Here is a 19940-nt window from a genome sequence, read left to right as displayed (position 1 = left end):
TGCCATGTTCCCTAGGACCTGGCACCTGGGTGAGCGCCCCATGTCCCCCAGTCAGCTCCTCCCTCTGTACCTTTCCTCAGGACCCCAAACCAGCCTCTGGACATCCCTCCCCAGGTGTCAGAGGACTGACAGTGTTGGGGGAGGGTGCATCTTCAGGGAGCGCCTGGGCCTGCGTCCACCTAGAATGCCACCAGGTAGGAGCCCAGACCAGGAGCTGGCTGCAGGGGTCTGAAACCCACTCCACCACCCAGCAGCACTTAGCCACTCTAAGCCTCTGTTTCCCCAATGTAAATGGGATAGTAAACTCCTCATGGGGCAGCTGTAACAATTACATGTGCTAACCCATGAGAAGTGCTCGGCATGTGCCTGCTGCTTAGTCAATGTTTAACCAGTATTATCAATGACCAGAAGTAGGGAGTAAAGTAGAAGTTAGGAATCAACCTGTCCTCTCCTCTTCTGCTCTCTCTCCTTCTTCCTGTCCTCTGGGAGAGGACATCTGGATCAGCACAGCTCCAAACAGTGTCATCTGCTGTTGGAAGACAAGGAGGGACTGATGTTCCCAGAGATCCCAGGCTTAAGGAGTCTCTCCACTCAGACCATTTCTGATCATGGAAAATTCGCCATTACAAAGAATAATAATAGCCACTGTCTAACAAGTGCCTGCCAAGTGCAAAACTCAAGTCAGAAACACTTTTCAAACGTTAGACCTGTTGCGATTGATCCATTTATCAGATATTTACTGAGCACCTACTAGGTGCTGAGGGGGGCAATACAAAGTATCGTGTCCTCAAAGAATTTAGCTTCTGGATCCATCCAAATGCAGGTGTCCCTGGGAAAAGCATCTCATCAAGCTATTAACAAGTCATTAACACCTTAGCGTGGATTAGTTAATCAGGTACTGGCCATCGGGAATGAAACACCCAATGTTGTTGATGAGGATGATGATAGGAGAGGAAGGAGGAGAATTTTGGGCCACCCACAGGAAGGGTGGGCCCAGGTAGGGCTCCCAGGGTGCCTGTGTTTTTGCTGGAGGAAAAAGGGAGGGACGGAAGGAAACCAGGACAGAGCCACAGTTCAGCCAGGTTACGAAGGCCCTGCCCTAGCCTTAAGTCTCTGGGGAGACTCGGGGGTATGAAGAGGCAGAGCCCCCTGCTTTGGGAGGCCCCCGACGCTGGTGGGGGAGACAGGAGACAATTTCCCACTTCCCATGTCCCAGCTTCATCGTCCCCTCACACCCTTCAAGGTACCAGGATCACTCGGTTTTCTAGCTGAGAATTAAATTCTGAGCCAGGCACGGACATCTCTGAGCCTCAGTTTTACTCATCTGTGAAATGATGGGGAAGTGTGTCAGATCAGAGAATCAAACGCTCAAGTTTCCAGGACCCTGTAGCTTTCCTTAGACGCTCAAGGAAAATTTAAATTGCTTGTTCAATAAATTACATTTGTATGGCTCTTGGTTTTATAGCCAAAATGTTTTATTTAATTTACGCAAATAACTTGCAGTTTTTTTGGTGTTTTTTATTTCTACATTTGTGATGATAAGTTGGCCACGCTTGTTGTGATCCCATGGCCCCAGTCAAGACCCATTGGCTCCTTACTCTCAGCCTTCTGGGGTCTGATAAACCTCCAGAGAAGGCCTCAGAGGGAGAGGGGCAAGAAATCTAGTACAATCCAAGAGGATAATTGCTGGATGAGAGAAAAAGAGAAGACACAGAGGAGAGGGGACACTGAATCCACAAGGACTGCCTGGAGGAGGGGTTTGGGTTCTGGTCTGTTAAGGGAAAAAGCCTTGGGTGGACCAGCAATGGGAAACAGGAAAAGCATCCCAGGAAGGGCATTTGTGAGGAAGGACCCTCCAGCTGGAGCAAGCGCTAGTGAAGGGCGACCACGGGTGATGACTCCTAGAGCCCAAGCTGTGTATGTGATAGGGTGAGTAATAGGGAGGCGTTGAGGGCTCTTGAGCCAGGCAGAACCTGAGCAATACAGTTTGAGGAAGCAGAATGTAGCTGCTGGTGGGTAGGAGTATCGGGGGTGGGGAGAGGCTGAAGGCACTGAGAGAGGGGCAGGTGGTTCTCTGAGCAAATAATTGTCTCCAAAATTAGAGAGAATGAGCTGAGTTATGTGGATGACATCAGCTCAGATCCTGCCAGCCCTCCTCAGCAGACTGACTCAGGAAGGGAGCATGCTGCCTGTGAACCCCCCCCACAGGTCCCCCTCCTCGTACCCCTGTCCCCCCTGCAGTTGCAGGCAGGTGGGGCACTGAGCCCCAAGCCAGCTGGATGGAGTGCAGTCCCTGGGGGACTTGGCCGCAATCAGAGCCACGCATCTGGGGGCAGGACAGCTGTTTAGCAGGTTTGCATCTGGCAAGACTGAAGGTGAGCTCATCCCAGAGGAGTTGGGATATAAAGGATGGAGAAGGGCTGTCCTGCCAGGTACTCAGCTCCACTCCCACCTGCAGTGTGGCTGCCGGAGAGGCTTCCTCCTCACTCAGCTCTGGGGCCAAGAGCATCTCTTTTGAGCTTTTCTGGCCATCTCCTTCCTCCGGTCCCACCCGAAGCTTCTGGTGAAGGGTGTGGATTCGGGAGTCTGAGGATCCCGGTCCAGGTCCTGCCAGGTAACCATGGGCAGGTCTCCCAACTTCCTAAGCCTCTGTTTCCACATCTCTAAAAAGGGGGATGCTCATACCTGCTGCACCTACTCCCAGAGGTGGATGGGAGACACCACGTAAATAATGATGAGGAGGATGATGTTAATTCTACTAATGACAGCTACCGCACGCTGGGAGCTCTGCTGGGCACTGCTCTGAGCACGTCCCATGTATTAACTCATTTAGTCCTCACAACAGCCATGTGACGCAGATACTATTATTACCCCATTTTACAGATGAAGATACTGAGGCACCAGGAAGTTAAGTAACTCACTGGAGGTCACACAGCTCACGAGCAGAGGAGCCAGGGCTCAATCCCAGCAGCCTGGTGGTAATATGCACTCTTAGCCTCTACGCTGTCCTGGCTTGCTCATGTACAGATGTCCGGCGCAGGTGCCTGTCCTTTTCCGGGTGCACAGGACCATCTCTAGCCTCCTCCAAGCTCGGGTTCTGAGTCCCCGCTGTCCCTCCACCATCTGAACCTCAGCGTGATGAACGGCGCTCGCCAGGACTGACTTCCTCCCACTCCTCCTCCTGCCCCAGACCCTCCAGCCAGCAGGATCTGACCCCAGGCTCTCCTTCTCAGCCTTCTTTGCTCTTCTGAAGAAAATTAATATAGTGTCTGGACTTCGGTGAGCATGGATGGCGGGTGCCTGCCTATGAGGTGGTTATGGGTTTTTCACACACATCAGGTTTTTCCCTGATGTCGTGCTCTGGACTGTTCTCCCAGCCTCCTGCCCACTAGGGCAGCTTGTCCTATCCTTTAAGACAACCCAAGACACACCTCCTCTAAGAAGCTCTTTCCCGATTTCCATGCCCTCCCTGCCAGGGTGGGCTGCACCTCTCTGCACACGCCTGATTGCCCAGGTGCTGTGTGCATCCCTCCAGAATGATCGAAGAGGTCCCTCTAAGGTCAGGCAATGCCTTTTGCACCTGTGGCCCCAGGCTCCAGGGCTTGCGTCAGCTGACAGATGTGCTCTAGCGCCTGTCAGAGGGCACGTGTGGGTGCGCATCTGTGTGGGGCTTGTCGTGAACATGGACATGAGCACCGTGGGTGTCTGGCCCATGGGGAGGGGCAGGGCTGTCCCAGTGATCTGCGGCTGACATCTACCGTGGTGGGCCAGAGCCCGACTGTACCAGTTGTTACATATTTTGAGTATCTTCTGCAGACATGGGCCTGTGAGCCGGACAGCACGTGTCTGTGTACGTCTACACTGGCTTCTGACAACAATCCACCTAACAATGGGTCCCTATGGGATTAGCTCTCTGTTCCTCTCCATTAGTGACACACAGGTGACTGTCCCATTTTCATCATATTCTTTTTCCTTAAAAAAAATAATTTACTTATTTATTTGAGAGAGAGAGAGAGACCACATGAGTGGGGGGCAGGGGCAGAGGGAGAAGCAGGCTCCCTGCTGAGCAGAGAGCCCGACACCTGGCTTGATCCCAGGATGAATCAATCCCAGCACCCTGGGATCATGACCTGAGCCGAAGGCAGATGCTTAGCCAACTGAGCCACACTTCTTTTTCAATAACAGCCAAGGGGGGAAACATGGTGACTCCCAGCTGGTGACCAATTGAGGCAATCAAATTCATTCATTCATTCAACATCCCCGAAACCATGAAAATAGGAGAGGTTCTGGCTAGTTGGGCCTGAAAGAACATCCCTTCCTGGGGACAGCAGGATGGACAAGGTGACTTCTCAAGGTCACAGAGCATCCATTTCACTGAGAACTTCTCTACCAGGGAACACGGATGAATCAGTGAGAGCCTCACACAATACCAAGTTTGGAAGCTAGGGAGAACATTTGTGAAGGTGAGGAAATGGGAAGGTTCGAGGCCAAGGGAAAGGCACAGGGAGGAGAGGCCGGGAAGACCGGGGGCTCCAGGAGGCAGGGCACACACATTGTGACTGCCTTCTTTCACATTCTTGATTCATTCTTCAATTACGGAGCAAGCGCTCTGGGCCAGAGGAAGATAGAAGCTGACAAATCCCCAGGGCTTGCCCTTGGCCAATCGAACGGAGGGCTAGTTATCTCTGTCTCCCTACTGGGCCCCACTGCTCCCCCATCTTGATTCCAGGTTGCTATTTGCCACATAGTGGGAAAGTCCAGGGGCAAAGTCCAGGGACACGGTTTCTTTGGCCTTTTCCTTGTTACCCATTCCTGCCTGAAATTTTATTTTTTATTTGGGTGAGATTCACATAACATAAAATTAACCATTTTAAAGTGAACAATTCCGTAGCATTTAGTGTATTCACAATGTGGTGTAATCACCACCTCTACGTCCGTACATTTCATCACCCCAAAAGGAAACGCGGTACCCCCTAGCAGGCACTCCCCCTTCCCCTTACCCCAGTCTCTGCCACTGCCAAGTTTCTATGGATTTACCTATTCTGCACATTTCATATGAATGGAGTCATACAATATGTGACCTTCTGTGTCTGCCTTCCTTCACTTAGCATCACGTTTTCAAGATTCATCCATATTATAGCATGTGTCTGTACTTCATTGCTTTTTATGCCTGAATAATATCCCGTTGCAAAGTATATACTATAATTTTTTTTATCTATTCATTCATTATGGACATTTAGGCTATGTCTTAGTCCTGCCAGGCTGCTATAACAAATACCACAGACTGGTACCTTATAAACAACAGAAATTTACTTCTCACAATTCTGGAAGCTGGGAAGTCCAAGGTCAAGGCACCAGCATGGTTGCATTGCAGAGGGGGCCCTCTTCCTGGTGCATAGCCAGCAACTTGTCCCTATGTCCTCATATGGTAGAAGGGGTTAGGGAGCTCTGTGGGGTCTCTTTTATTAGAGCACCAGTCCCATTCATGGCCTAATAACCTAAGTACTTCCCAAAGACCCCACCTCCAAAAACCACCATCTTTGGGGGTTAGGGCTTCAACATGTGAATCTGGGGGAGACACAAACACTCAGACCATAGCAATCTCTTTCCACCTTTGGTTATTGTGAACAGTGCCACTATGAACATGCATGTACAAGAATTTGTTTAAGCACCTGGTTTCAATTCTTTTGGATATATAGATAAAGGAGTGGAACTGCTCATATACCAGTCCTATGTTTAACTTTATGAGGGACTGCCCGACTGTTTTTCACAATGGCTGAACCATTTTACATTCCCACCAGTCACGTACAAAAGTTCCAATGTCTCCACATCCTTGCCAACACTTTTTACTTTCCATTATTTTTATTACTGCCGTCCTAGTGGGTGTGAAGTGGCACTTAATTATGGTTTGGATTTGCATTCTCCTGATGATGAGTCATGTTGAGCATCCTTGCATGTGCTTTTTTTTTTTTTTTTTTAAGATTTTACATATTTGTGAGAGAGAGAATGAGAGACAGAGAGCATGAGAGGGAGGAGGGTCAGAGGGAGAAGCAGACTCCCCGCCGAGCAGGGAGCCCGATGCGAGACTCGATTCAGGGACTCCAGGACCATGACCTGAGCCGAAGGCAGTCGCTCAACCAACTGAGCCACCCAGGCGCCCCCTTGCATGTGCTTTTTGACCATTTATATGTTTTCTTAGAAAAAAAGTCCATTAAAGTCCTTTGCTCATGTTTTAATTGGGTTGTTTGTCCTTTTGTTGTTGAGTGCTAAGAGTTCTTTGTATGTTCTGGATACTAGATCCTCAGCAGATATATGATTTGCAAATGTTTTCTCTCATTCTGCAGGTTTTCTTTTCACTTTCTTGGTAGTGTCCTTTGATGTACAGAAGTTTTTAAATTTTTATGAAGTCCAACTTTCTCTATTTTTTCTTTTGGTGCTTGTGCTTTGGTGTCATATCTAAGAATCCTTTGCCACATCCAAGGTCATGAAGATTTATCCCTTTATTTCTTCTAAGAGCTTTATGGTTTTAGCTCCTATATTTAGGTTGTTAATTGATTTGACATAACTTTTGTATATGATGAGAAGTGGGAGTCCAACTTCACTCTTTTGCATGTGGATAGCCAATTGTCCCAGCATGTCCAGGAATGGTGTTGGCATCCTTGTCAAAATGGCCATAAATATATGGTTTTACTTCTCCAAATCTTTTTTTTTTAAGATTTTATTTATTTATTTGACAGAGAGAGACAGTGAGAGAGGGAACACAAGCTGGCAGAGTGGGAGAGGGAGAAGCAGGCTCCCTTTTGAACAGAGAGCCCGATGCGGGGCTCGATTCCAGGACCCTGGGATCATGACCTGAGCCGAAGGCAGACGCTTAACGACTGAGCCACCCAGGTGCCCCACTTCTCCAAATCTTTTAAATGTATTTGTGCTAGTTAGGAAGATCCTGTGAGCACTCTTTCCTGCGTGTCTCTGTTAGGTGAAGCTCCCTTAAGTGGAAAACCCAGCAAAGAATAAAGCCAGTCCTTGCCCTCAAGGCCCCCAAGTCTGACACTGAAAGAATCAGTCACACAGAGAGATTATCTCAATTGCATGTGGAAATGTCATGTTGGACGTGAGTAGTGGACACTGCAAGGTTCTAGAAAACAGGCGCTCAGCCCAGCCTAAAGATTCATGAAGGTTTCCAGGAGGAGTGGGTACCCGGACGGAATGTCAAAGGAGCAATAAGAGTTGTCCAAGTAATGAAAGGTGTGAATGAAAGTCTCCATGCACAAAGACTGTGAGCATAAACATCACCCAGACAGATGACTCAGCCCATAAGTGGACCTTCATTGGAGGTCTACACAGAGCAAATGAACTGGATGCTTACCCTCCCAGACAGTGTGGACACTCCCCCACTCCCCTGGGCAGCTCTCCAATCAAAACTTCCATGCACACCTCTTCCTTCCAGTTTTTTTTTGCCCTGTGTGCTGAAGTCAGATCCACAGAATTGAAGTTGGTGACCACGGTCCTATCTCTATGATTTGCTCTCTTGGGCTTCAAAGGAAACTTCAAATTCAAGAGCACAGTCATCCTTGTGCACTTCTCAGGATCTTAATTAAGCCCCAGATGACAAAGAATCTCTCCATTTCTCAGGCAGATAAACCGCAACCAGAGAGGCTGCCCCTCTGCCCTCCTCAATACCCAGCACAGGACATGTTGCCTCAGTCTCCCCAAATCACATCTACCTAGCCTCTGAGTCCTTCACTGTGCACCCAGGACTGGGCACAGCACCCAAGCCTCATAACCCAATGGTCAGAGGCATACCAGCACTGTGGTCCTGGAAGAGGCAACCTCATGGATGGCTCATGGTTCCTCTAAAGGCTGTTTCAGGTTGTGGATCCCACCCACACCTCCCCTCCCCACAGCCCCTCTTACTGGATCACTGGGAATCTGGTCTTCGGGGAAAGGCAGAGCATCAATGCTGGGAAGGGCCTTAGGGTGGTCCTGGGGTTCATGACCCAGGGAATTAGTCCATGAATGGGCTTTGGGGGGTTTGCAAACCTCTGAAAAGGTAGACATAATTGTGTACCTTTTTCAGGGGGAAAAGGCCCATAGCTCACATCAGTTGGTCTGAGTGTAACAGGTGACAGGTTAGTGGCTGAGCCAGAACAGAATCCCCTTAACTCCCAGGGCACTATTCCCCGTACCCACAGTGACCACAGCAGTGACATCAGAGGGAGGCATTTGGGCAGAAAGCCCACCAGACTCTTGGACTCTTGTGTTTCCCAAGGTTTATTGCATCTTGGCACACCAGAAGAGGACCTCCATAATACATGAAAGGCACAATGAGGCCTATGGAGGAGGCAGCTTGGGGTGAGAGGCCCTGCCCTCGGAAGGCCTGCCCCTGTTACCCTGAAGGCTGGAGGGGCAAACTGCTTAGGACACCCATGCTACTAGATGGATCAGAAAGCCCATCAGAGGGCTGAATTCTGCAGGCCAAAGCTATCAGAACCCCACCCAGCTCCACTAGCCACTTCAGAAAATCTAAGATCTCCCAACCCTCACCAAAATAAACACCCAAAACTTGTCCCCAAACCTACTGTGATGGTGTGATTTAAGTTCTCTCTCCAGGAATCTATGTGCTCATCTTTCTAGTTATTTGCTTAAACTTCCTCCTCCTCTAGGAGGCCTTCCTTGTTTAGCTTCTGCATTCTGGTCCCTTCTCAGTAATGCTACATGGGTCTTCCTTTCCCTGATTTGTACCAGGACATGGCTTTGCATGTATGTCCATCTCTCCCATCAGCCTTGAAATCACCTCCAGAGCAGCGTGCTCTGACCTGATTCCAGACTCCCTAAAATCTTGCGTACGTGTGTGGGGCGGGGCCCATTATCGTTAGGGGGTGGGCTATTTGGTAAGATTGACACACTGACAAGACACACACTGATATCACCCAAGGGCAATTTATTGAATATACAGCAGAAATCCAGAGTCTTTAACTAGAGCAAAGGAGGAATATTCTTAGGAATATTTACATCAAGAGCCATGACTTCCGGGCTGGGCAGTACCACCAGAGATAGATCAAGCTCCCCTCACTGAACACAGCTCATAGCAACAGGAATTGAGAATCACAAGCACTGCAGGGTACGATCCTAGTGAGAGGACTAAAGATAAATCACATACCCACAGTCCTTGACCAAAAGGCAACATAATCATGCTGCCCTCATCAAAAGAACCGAGTGTTTGAAAAAATTCCCTTTGTTACAGAGGCAGTGATATGCCATGAAAAGAATATAGACCGTGGAGTCAGCCAGACCCGGGCTCCACTCCCAGCCCGGGGAACTCAGTGGGTAACAGGGGGGCAGGTTCTACAGTCTCTCAGAGGCTGGGGCTTCTCCTCTGTCCCAAGGATGCCGATTGCACCCACCTTGCAGACTGGGCAAGCACGAGAGGCAACGCATACAGGGAGCCTGGCACATAGCTGCCACAGATCATAGGGTAGTAGCTCTTACCAATAATAGAGGAGTGGGTGGGTGACACAAGGTGGCAGGAAACCCCCAGTTCTCTGTCACTTGGCTTCGCAAAGATGGGTACAGCTGGTAGTCTGAGCATATACACTTTTTCTCCTGAATAAGGGGGTCATTCCGCAAAGAGCTTTTGGAGGGGACAGGTAAAGCCTGGCTGACCATTCGCCTCTTGGGCACACATCTCCATCCTCACCCCAAAGCTGGGGTTGGGGGCGGGACCTCCCAGACAGCTGCTGATACAGCCTAAGCGCAGAACATGACTATTCCTCCCCCCCTCCCCGCCCCGGGGAGGGCCACAGCTTCCCAGGGCCAAGAAGGTAATTATAGGCTGTGTCCCAAAGCCTCCTGTCAGCTGAAGGCAGTAGGGAAAACAAGAAGCCACAGAGTCCACACAGGACCTGAGGAGACAGAGAGGCGATGGTGCCAGTCAGAGCTGGACAGTGAGGGGAACCACAGCACGGGTGGCTGAGCGCACTGCAGACAGTCCCAGGACTCGGTGGGGGAATGGCAGGCAGTAGACATCTCTGGGCTGGGTGGAGGCGGCAAGGGCATCCCTTCTCCCGGGTGCTGAGGGGAGGGGGCCCCCGGGGCTTATCAGGCAGCTTTCCCGGCTGGGGCGCTGGCAGAGGAGCTCTTGCCCTTGAGGTCTTGGGAGTCCTTGAGGTCTCCCCCGCGTGCCCCCTTGGCCCTGGTCTGCCCGGCCCAAGCGCTGCCAGAGCTGCCCACCACGCTGCTGGCCCCGGCGTCGGCACGGGCCGAAGAGTTGGGGCGGTAGTAGCTGCTTCCCCTGCTGCTGCTGATGGCTGAGGAGGCGGGGCCAAGAGCAGAGAGGAAGGGCAGAGAGGGTCAGTCAGAAAAGGAACCATCCCCCTCTGTCCCCGGCAACCCTCAGCAGTCAGGGAATACCACCAAGATGAATGAGTGAATGAGCGCCGTGATGTGCCGGGCTCTGAGTAAGGTGGGGACCACATGACACAGACGTGATCTCTGCCCTCCTGGAGCTTCCTGGACCGTTTGGCTCCCCAAATGCACATTTTCAACTCTCTCTCTCTCTCTCTCTCTCTCTCTCTCTCTCGATGACAATGCCCCCGGGAGAGACAGGGAGGAAATGGGGTGGGCATGACTTCAGCACTGTTGCCATGGGACAAAGGGAAGTAGGTTTTCTTTGAAGACAGAGAAGTTTCAAAAGACAGTAACAGAAAGTCCCAGATTGGGGGAGACCATGAGTGGAGGGGGCATCGCCCTACCCTGGGGTCCCCGACTTTCCCATCCAGCCAGAATCCCCACCCGACCCATTTCTCAGGAATACTTACAGATGCTCACGGAGGATGGGTTGTCACCAGACATCCTGTAAGACAGAAAGTTAGAGAGGGATAAAACCTCAGCGAGTGTCTACCCTCAGCTAAACCTTGATGGGCACCTGCTTTACCATGTATATTATTTTAATTCATCCTTAAAACACTGTGTGAGATGGAGATTATAATCCCATTTTACAGGTGAGGAAATAGAGATGCAGAGACGCTAAATGATCTGCCAGGACCACAGCTTATATGTGCTAAAGCCAGTGAGGAAATCTGATCTGTCTGATCTTACTTGTTCTTCTGCCTGTTTCGTGTTTGAGCTCCCCTTGCAGGGAGCAGCAGCTGAGCTCCCAGTCAAACCACCACCCTGTGCTCATCTCTTTCATCTTCCACTTCCCAAATGTCCCAAGCCCAGCAGAGAGCCACCCACAGCCCCTTCTCCCCAGCATTCCCCTCCACCCCACACCTGCACTCCTCGCCCTCCAGCAGCTTGCGGTAGGTGGCGATCTCCACGTCCAGGGCCAGCTTCGTGCTCATGAGCTCCTGGTACTCACGCAGCATCCGGGCCAGCTCATCCTTGGCCTGGTGCAGGGCAGCCTCCAGCTCGTCCAGCTTGGCCCAGGCGTCCTTCAGGGCACAGTCGCCCTGCTGCTCGGCATCAGTGATGGCCGTCTCCAGGTTGGCACACTAAAAGCCAAAGAACAGGGAGATCATCAGAACGCAAAATAGTTTTTAGATCTTCTGGGTTAGGTAGCACAACCCCCTCACTTCCCAGATGAAGCCCGAGGTGACAGCGAGTAAGGCTGCAGAGGCAGAGCTAGAGCCAGGCCTCCTCTATTTTCTGTTGCAGATGGATATTCTGTGAGAAGCTGCTGAAGCAGTTGCATTTCATGAATATAGGAAGAAACTCGTGATGTTTGCAAAGTTGTCTAGTCCCTGTGGTTGGAGGCCACCAATGGCTCCAGGTTGAAAGGACACCAGGTCCAGGAGAATCATGCTGAGACCCCAGCCAGGATGCCTCTAGGGATCGGACAGCATGCCAAGGCACCACTCTTGTCGGATTCCTGTCTGCAGGACAGCTCCCAGTGGGGACCCTTGCTACCTGTAAGCACCAAGAGTGAGTGTTTCTGGAACACTCCAGCACTCTGCAGGGAGGGTCTGGCTAAATGCACCCTTTCTCAGCTTGAATAGGGCATGGAGGTTGTAGGGACTCAGGGAGGAGAGTGGGCACTGCTCTTTCATGTTGGTGTTCTATCACTAGTAGAGTTGACTTGGTTCTTTGGGGAGGACACAGGAAGAATTCACCACCCCCTTAATATCATCTCCCCACTGACATGGTGTTTAAGCTCTGCTGCTTTCAGGGAAGACAGGATTCCCTAGCTGAAGTGGACATGGTATCGTGGTACAGGGCAGGGACACCCAGGAGGGCTTCATCTGCTGCTGTCCTCCCTTGGTCACCAGGACGATGCCCCCACCCTGAGGGCAAGAGCTTAATGTGGCCACGGAGGGGCCTGGGACGCATTTCCCCATGCACACCCCCCGCCACGTGTTTTGCGTGTCCAGTGGGAGGAGGAGGCATGGGACCTGCTGTCAGAGGGCACATCTGAAGGGGATGTAGAGCAGGTTTGTTGCACACAGAAAAGGTCTGAGAAAGAGGGGGAAAGAAGGAGGAAAACTGATTTCCATCCTGACTGTTGACAACCAGCTGGAGACCTTGGGCAAGTCACTTCCCTCTCCTTATCTGCCCATCTTCTTTATCTGCAAACTGGGAGTCGGATGAAGTAAGCTCAAGGCACTTCCCAGCTCTTAGCAGAGTGTCAGCTCCGACCACGGGTACAGAGGCAGGTGGGAAAGAGGGACAGTGGATGGCTGAGGGGCTCCCAAACCCAGACTGGGAGATATGCTTTTTACTAAAGGGTGGGCTCCAGTTTCTCCATCACAGAGGATGAAATTGAACTTCACAAAGAACTTGACATTCTTTGTGAGGTTGCTGCCCACCTGCTTTTTTACATTTGCAGTCTCACACCGGATCCTCTGGATAAGCCGGTTCAGCTCTGACATCTCGTTCTTGGTGTGTTTGAGGTCATCACCATGCCGGCCCGTTGTCAGCTGCAGCTCTTGGATCTGGTTTCCCAGAGATAGAAAGTTGGTTATGAGACAGGACTGCAACCCCTGGCCCCGATTCGAAGTAGAGGAAGGGTCCTGAGCAAACAATTCCATGGTTGGGGCCAGCCAGGGGAGATGGCTCCAGAACAGGGTGTGTTGGAGTCGGGGCCTGGGCATCCTTCCAGCTATGTGGTGGTGGTTCCGACCAAGAAGTCCACCCACATCTCTAAGCGGAAACTGTGTGTTGGACCCATCCTTTCTCATTGCCCTGCCTGTAATCTTTCCTGAGCTGGATGAAAGAAAGGTGCAGGTCACATTTATTAAGCACTTCTGAAATGTAAGAGGAGCTCTCCACTCATTAAGCACCTCTTTACAGAGGCCTCTGTTAAAGGCCAGATTCTGCTCCAGGTGCTAAGGATGCAGCAGTGAACAGGATCGGTGAGGTCCCTTCCCTCACGGGACATACATTCTCCCGCGGCCCTTTCTCAGTGACAAGTGGAGGGCCAGGAGGGGCACACTGAAGGCAATGTGTACCCTTGGGGTGGTGGGATTGTTGGCTCAGGGCTTGCAGCTCATATCTTCCCCTCTTCCCTTGCCCAGTCCTCCAGAGAAGAGGGGATGATGTATCCAAGGACAGGGGATGCGGAACCTGAGGTCTTTGCTGTTGATGGGATTTAACAACGTGAGGAACGCCAGAGCAGGGCAGGTGTGAAGCCCTGGAGAGCACACAGGTAAAGGGTCTTCTCTAAGCATAATTCCCATTACCCAGAATCCACCTAGACTTCCACTTCCTACTCTTGGAAGTCCAGAAAAGAGCTCATGGCTTCCCCTTCACTCCCTGTCCCACCCTGGGTCTGCCATAACTACTCTCCACCATATTTGTTATTCTCTCTCCTTCTGCCCCGTGATGACATGACCTAATCCCTGGAAACACATTTGTTCTACAGCAGAAACACCTCTCTTCTTTATTCCGTCAGAAGATTGCCTGTCCCTCTCTGTTGAATATGCCCATTCGTTTATCTTTGACAATAGTCTCTACTGAGAATTCTTTTTGAATAGAATACCGTTAAAGCATTGGTTATAACCATTCTTTCATTCAGCACATCTACAAAGGTAGCTCTTTCATTCACTGGTAGAGGTGTCCCTTCCCAGGAAAGGAGAGGCTAGTGGAAGACAGAGATCCCCTTGGTGCCCACCTTGCTCTGGTATAGGGCCTCCGCTTCGGCCCTGCTCTTCAGGGCGATCTCATACTGAGCTCGGACCTTGGCAATGATGCTGTCCAGGTCCAGGTCCCGGTTGTTGTCCATGGACAGGATGACAGAGGTTCCACTGGCATGAGTCTGAATCTGGGCTATCTCCTGAGTTGAGAGGTGAGGACAGAGTCAGGGTCCCCTAGCCTCCCTTTGTTGCCTATTCATCTTCTGGGCTGAAGCGGTGGGAAGAAGTGCCTGCTCTAGGTCTGAATGTTGGAGCCTAGGGAGAAGGCTCACAGCAGCAGGATGCACCCCTCATGGGCAGTGGGCAGTGGAGACATTTCCTATAATTCAGAGAGTCAAGAACCTGTGCTTGAGTAGAACCTCATGGGGTCATTTTTTTCTGCCTGAGTGCAAGATCACTATCATAGCCCAGGTGGGATTGTCTCTTTTGTATATGGCTTCTGGGGACCAAGATCCTACACTTCCATGGCCTCCCAGTGCAGAGTTTTGCACCTTTCTATCAAAACATCTTTAATTCTGTTTGTCCTAAATCCCTCTTATTGACATCTCCCCAGAAGAGCCAAGTGAGGCCCTCACTTGGCTGGGGTGGGAGAAAGACAGGAGCATCCTCACCGCATCATACAAACACTTGAGGAACTTGATGTCTTTGTCCAGAGAATCTACTTTGGCCTGGAGCTCCACCTTCACTGTGTAGGCTGCATCTGCATCCTGCCAAAGGCACCCAGAACATTCAGTCAATACAACCTTCATCTCATGAGCTTTCCCTGTCCCTGCTCCCAGAGCCATCTGATTTCCTATTGTTTGCCTGCAAAGGGAAGCATACGGATGAATAAAACTTTTTCTCATACTCAATGACTCTTTGAAAATAGAGAAAGAGGAATATTGCTCTGTTACACTGGAGAAAACAAAGCCCAGAGAGGCAGAATGAGTTTCCCCAAGTCACATAGGAGGGCCAAGCTGCACCAGAGTTTCTCTTTTCCCAGACCAGAATTCCCTCCTGTCTGTCTCTGTCCTTTGCCTGGCTGTGTATCCCGCCTCTTCAGCTTGCTAGAGGCCAGAACAATGACTCCATCCCCACTCAGGCATCAGCCCCTCCCCAGAAGGCCTGGGCTGGAATCCTGAGCAGAGCTGGTTGGGATGGGGATGCAAAAGAGAGCAAAGGCTCTTCACTCCCTTACCGTCTTGAGCACCACAAAATCATTCTCAGCTGCTGTGCGCCGACTAATCTCCATCTCATACCTGTGGGCGAAAAGAGAAGATAGCAGGGGCCTCAGTCCCCTGGGCCAAGAACCTCCTGTTCTCACTGGTGGGCAAGTGCTCAGGATGCAGAGTCCCTGCCGGATCTCCTAGAGGTGAGCGCTGCACAGGCTGGGAGTGGCAGGGCTATGTCCCTGAGTTATCTCATTAATATTCCACTCGCTGGAGGCTAGGAAAATATCCCAGTGCCTATTAGGTTCCCCAAACTGGCCACTGAACAAGTCACTGGATCAATGAGCGTGGAACTCCTTCCTATCAACCAGGTAGGAAGTTCTCATCAAACAGGGCAGGCTGTTCCCCCACAACCAAGGGAGGGGTGTGAGCCCCTGGCCCTGGTGCTTGCTCTCTCCCCTCCTAAAAAGTGGCACAGAGATTGGGTTTGCCCAGGAGCCTCTGGGAACATGACCCATGACCTTGGTGGGACCTGCTCACCTCTTCTTGTAGTCCTCCACAACGTCCCGCACCATCCTCAGTTCCAAGTCCAGCTGTATACTGTCCCTGGACTGCCTGGCCACCCAGAGAGGGCCCTCATCTTGCCCGGCTAGGGGAACTCAGGATGGGCCATTCTTACCTGAGCTCAGTGTCCCATGGCCTGCTGGGAAAGCCCAGCTCTGGCAGGCCAGTCAGCCTATAGGTGTTGTGTCCTGCTCACCTTCTCTTGTAGTCCTCCACTGCGTCCCGCACGCTCCTCAGCTCCGAGTCCAGCCTCACCCTGTCCCCGGACAGCGTCTCCAGCTGCTTCCGCAGGTTGCTGATGTAGCCCTTGAGGATGGGCTCCAGGTTCTTCCTGCAGTTGTTCAGGTCCAGCTGCTGCAGCAGCTCCCACTTGGTCTCCAACACCTGGTTCTGCTGCTCCAGGAACCGTACCTGGGACCACAATGGAAGTGGTCATGTCCATGGACATAGACTATTGACTCTCAGGTTATATAGATTTTTCTAAAGTCATTAGGCTCAGATGTTGACTCTCCACTCATGGAATTCCATGCAAACTAGGCCCTTTGCAAGTGCTCATCCCATAGCTTTCTAGACAAAACCAATCCCTGAAAACTCACGGAAGAAGGAAATGCCATAACTTTCTTTCATTGCCTGACTCAGCACCCAGGAGATGTTCCTCCTGATGACTCAGCCAAGTGTTTCTTCTGTACCGTGAGCCCTCCCTTCCCAATGGTGTTGATTCTACCAGCTCTTCATCTTCTTTAAAGGGCTGGAGATTCATCCAGCTGTCCTCCAGAAACCCAGAACTTCTTTCTCAAGGTGGGGCTACCCTTTACTCAATTTTCCACCCATCTCTGCAAAATCCCCCAAGGAAGCAACACATTCATTTATTCCTTTGTGCTACCCAGCTTACAGGACGTTATGATGGGGGAGTCCTTCCTGAGGCCCAGTTGCCACCGTTCCATCCACAGTGCCCTGTCCACTCCCCGGCAGCAAGGAATTGCTCACATCTCACTGAACTGTCTCATCCTCCTCCCATGAAACCCACCTTATCAATGAAGGAGGCAAACTTGTCATTCAGAGCCCTGATCTGCTCCCGCTCCTGGATGCACACTCTCTGGATCTCCGGGTCCAACTCCATGTTGAGGGGGGCCAGGAGACTCTTGTTGATGGTGACCCGGTAGATGCCCCCGGGTGGGCACATGGATGGGCACACAGGCCCTGAGGCCACACTGCCAAACATGCTGCCAGCAAAGCCAGTGGCCCTCCCCACTCCATACTCAGACCCCACCCCAAAATTATAACCTCCAGTCCGAACACCACCAGCAGCCATGTTGAGGGAAATACACCGATTCCCTCTAAGACTGTAGAGGCTCCGACTGCCAAAGCCAGCCCCAGGTCCTTTGCCAACTGCACGGTAAGAAGCTGCACTGCCCAGAGCCTGCCTCAGCACCACTGCTGAGTGCCCACTGAAGCCACCCTTGTCACCACCAGGCTTGATGTTCAGTTGGCGATTCATGCTAGGAAAGATGGAGTTAACAGAGTTAGAGAAATCAGTCAGCAACGGATAGAGAACACTCTGATGAGGCGCCCAGAGTGCTGCCTCCTTTTATCCTGTCGAGCCCAGGACACCGGAAAAGGGCGTCTCTCCACTATCTCCTTTCTTTGTGCTGAAGGGCCAGGAGCCATGGGTAATTTGTAGAACAGAGATCTCCAAACTCTTTGCGACAACAAAGCGTTTCTGATAGCCAGCAGAATATGCTGCCCTTGCAGACTGGATTGGTCTAATCGGGCATTTATCTGTGCTCTTAATTAGGGACCTGGAGATTTATCCCCTTCTGAGATCTCCTAGCTTTCTTTTTTTTCAGGGCTGCCTCCTTCTTGTTTATCTATGAGCAAGGAGCAGGGGCAACTGTCTGGCTTTATCCAGAAAGGGCTCATCCAAAAACTCAAGGTTTCCTCCCAAGAGAATCCATCTCCTAGTATCTGGTCTTGTTGAGGAGCCAAAGTGTTCATGCCAGAGAAGAGGAGATTCAGAAAGAACATGAGGGGTGTCTTCAAAGATCTAGATCCAAGCAGAATTTCCAGGCATCACTCTTTGGGTCGCTAAGAACCCCAGCTGTCCAGTGGTGGAAAACACCCCAGGAAATAGTGGAAATGACCCCACAGAGTCTGCATGGTCCTCAGCAGGGGTATTGTCTGGGGCTTTCCGTGGGCGAGGACTGGGTAGTGGTGCCTTGAGGTTGCCTTTTCAACAGTGAGAACCTTTTCAGGCAGTGGGCAGTTCCTGCAGCCACGTTTTTGCTCCCAAAGTTGTCCGCCCCATCCTAGGAGCTCAGACATTAGTTCTTCTCTGGGAGAATGTTTCCCCAACCCTTGGGCTTCCTGTGGAAACATTCCATGCCCAGGGACCAAGAAACAGAAGTCCCTGAGTTCCACTCATTGGTTCGGGGTGAGCTGTTCTGCCAGTTTCCAGATCACTTCAGGAAGTCACTCAAGTTGGGGACAGAAGAGAGCAGCCTTTTATTAGCTCAGGTAGTCCTGGCAGGGTGAAATGTTACAAAATAACTTCAAAAACAGGCATCTGGTAGCTACCCTAATGCAGGACACTGACCACTTCCTTTAAGTAAACTGAGCAGCCTCAACCCATTTGGATCAGCTAGAGAGTGGTAGACCAGTGCTCCCACTGCAGGGGAGGAGGGTGGAGATGGTGAGCTGGCCAGCAGGATGGAGCCGGGAATGCTCCTCAGAGGGTCTTCCCTTCACATGGTGTTCTTCTCGCATCCCAGAAGGCAGCAGTGGGAGCTCCTTCTCTAGGAACCCGGTCTCCCCACCTTCCTGGCGGGCCCTAGCCTCAAAGCATGGGAGGGCATAATTTAAATGGTTTCTTGTGGTTTTCTAAGCCAGACTGCAAGTGCTGGGGTGTGCATGTCAACAAACGGTGTAAGTCCCTCGACCAACCTATGGCCCCAGCCCCCAAGGAGGCTGAGGACCAATGAGAGGAATCTACATAAAGAACTGAATCTGGGGCCCATGCTCCAGACTGACAGAAGAGCGTTGTGAAAGAAGGATTTGGAGGTATGATGGGGAAAGCAGGCTAATTTTGATTGGGGGCTTTTAGGAACGTCCGGAAGGCCGGGCTTGTACCCCCTCCCCACCCCAGCACTCGTAGCAAAGGCTGCTTCGGAGCAGCTGCTCCCAGGCAGTGGGGACACTCGTACTACTTGTAGTTAACAGCGACGGTGGCAGCGACAGTACCCACCATAGTGACCGTGAAAGTAATAACAAAAAGGGTTCACATCCGTTGTTCACATTGCATGTGCCAGGCATCGTGCTGAGGACTACAAGGATTTCTATTCCAACCCTGATGCTACTAACTTCACTTGACAGGTGAAGAACTGGAGACTTAGGGATGTTAAAGAACTTGCCCGAGGTCACTCAGCCAGTTCATCAGAGCTGGGACTGGAATCTGAGGGTGTCTGGTCTCAAGGTCATGTTCCTAAACAGCATGTTGTGGGATAGGATGACAGCTAGAGTGAAAACACGGGGCTTTCCGTACTGGGGGCTGGGGATTAAGGGGGGCAGTGATGGTGATGGTGGTGTTGTGGTGGTAACTGTGACACAGGAAGAAGAGGATCAGGCAGAGGGGGATTTCCTGACAAGTGTCATCATGGTGGCCACACCCAGGTGCCCCTCCTAGCTGATGCTAGAGGACATAACTGCAGGGCATTGTCTCTGCCTACCCCGTGGCATCTCCAGCAGTCCCAACCTTCGCTGTGTTGGCTACCTTCTAATCAGTCACCGCACTCCACACCCCAGTCTTTGGGTTCGTTGGACTAATGGGTGTCCCAAGGCCTGAAGAGATCAGTCATTCAACAGCTATAAAATTGAGCGCCTACTGTGTGTACTGCTCTATGCTGGACAGTGACAGAGAAACATCTAAGACACTCTCCTCCCTTAAGAAATTGAAATTGGAGTGGAGACAAAATATAAGCGTGTGAAAGTTGTTTTGTTGTTGTTCTTCTTATTGTAGGTTTCACTCCACATGCTTGCCCTGGATCGAGTGACTCAGACAAGCAGTTACTGGAATTCAGATTTTAAAAAATCAGAATAAAATACA

The 19940-nt window shown here is 51.2% G+C and overlaps 1 protein-coding gene across 1 annotated transcript; it reads right to left on the bottom strand.

Annotated features, from left to right (window-relative positions):
• Positions 1 to 10098: 10098 nt before the first annotated feature.
• KRT74 (keratin 74) lies at positions 10099 to 17339 on the bottom strand. The gene is made up of 9 exons (XM_045868975.1): positions 16869 to 17339; positions 16038 to 16252; positions 15307 to 15367; positions 14741 to 14836; positions 14108 to 14269; positions 12804 to 12929; positions 11272 to 11492; positions 10818 to 10852; positions 10099 to 10307 (listed from the first exon to the last, which is right to left on the bottom strand). Exons 1-9 carry the CDS (start codon positions 17337 to 17339, stop codon positions 10099 to 10101), a joined length of 1596 nt encoding a protein of 531 aa, XP_045724931.1.
• Between the last annotated feature and the right edge of the window lie 2601 nt (positions 17340 to 19940).

The sequence above is a fragment of the Mirounga angustirostris genome, unplaced genomic scaffold, assembly GCF_029215605.1.
Source record: "Mirounga angustirostris isolate CCGP_5_RB_7025 unplaced genomic scaffold, mMirAng1.0.hap1 SCAF_5, whole genome shotgun sequence".
In the NCBI taxonomy this organism is placed as follows: Eukaryota; Metazoa; Chordata; class Mammalia; order Carnivora; family Phocidae; genus Mirounga; species Mirounga angustirostris.
This window is presented reverse-complemented; position numbering and strand designations above follow the sequence as displayed.

Excerpts from the sequence above, each read along its gene's own strand:
- KRT74 (XM_045868975.1), bottom strand. The coding sequence starts at position 17,339 with ATGAATCGCCAACTGAACATCAAGCCTGGTGGTGACAAGGGTGGCTTC. Across the intron at positions 11,493-12,803 it reads CTGCAAATGTAAAAAAGCAG|TGTGCCAACCTGGAGACGGC; the intron begins GTGGGCAGCAAC and ends TTTGGCTTTTAG. Across the intron at positions 10,308-10,817 it reads CCCATCCTCCGTGAGCATCT|CCATCAGCAGCAGCAGGGGA; the intron begins GTAAGTATTCCT and ends CCGCCTCCTCAG.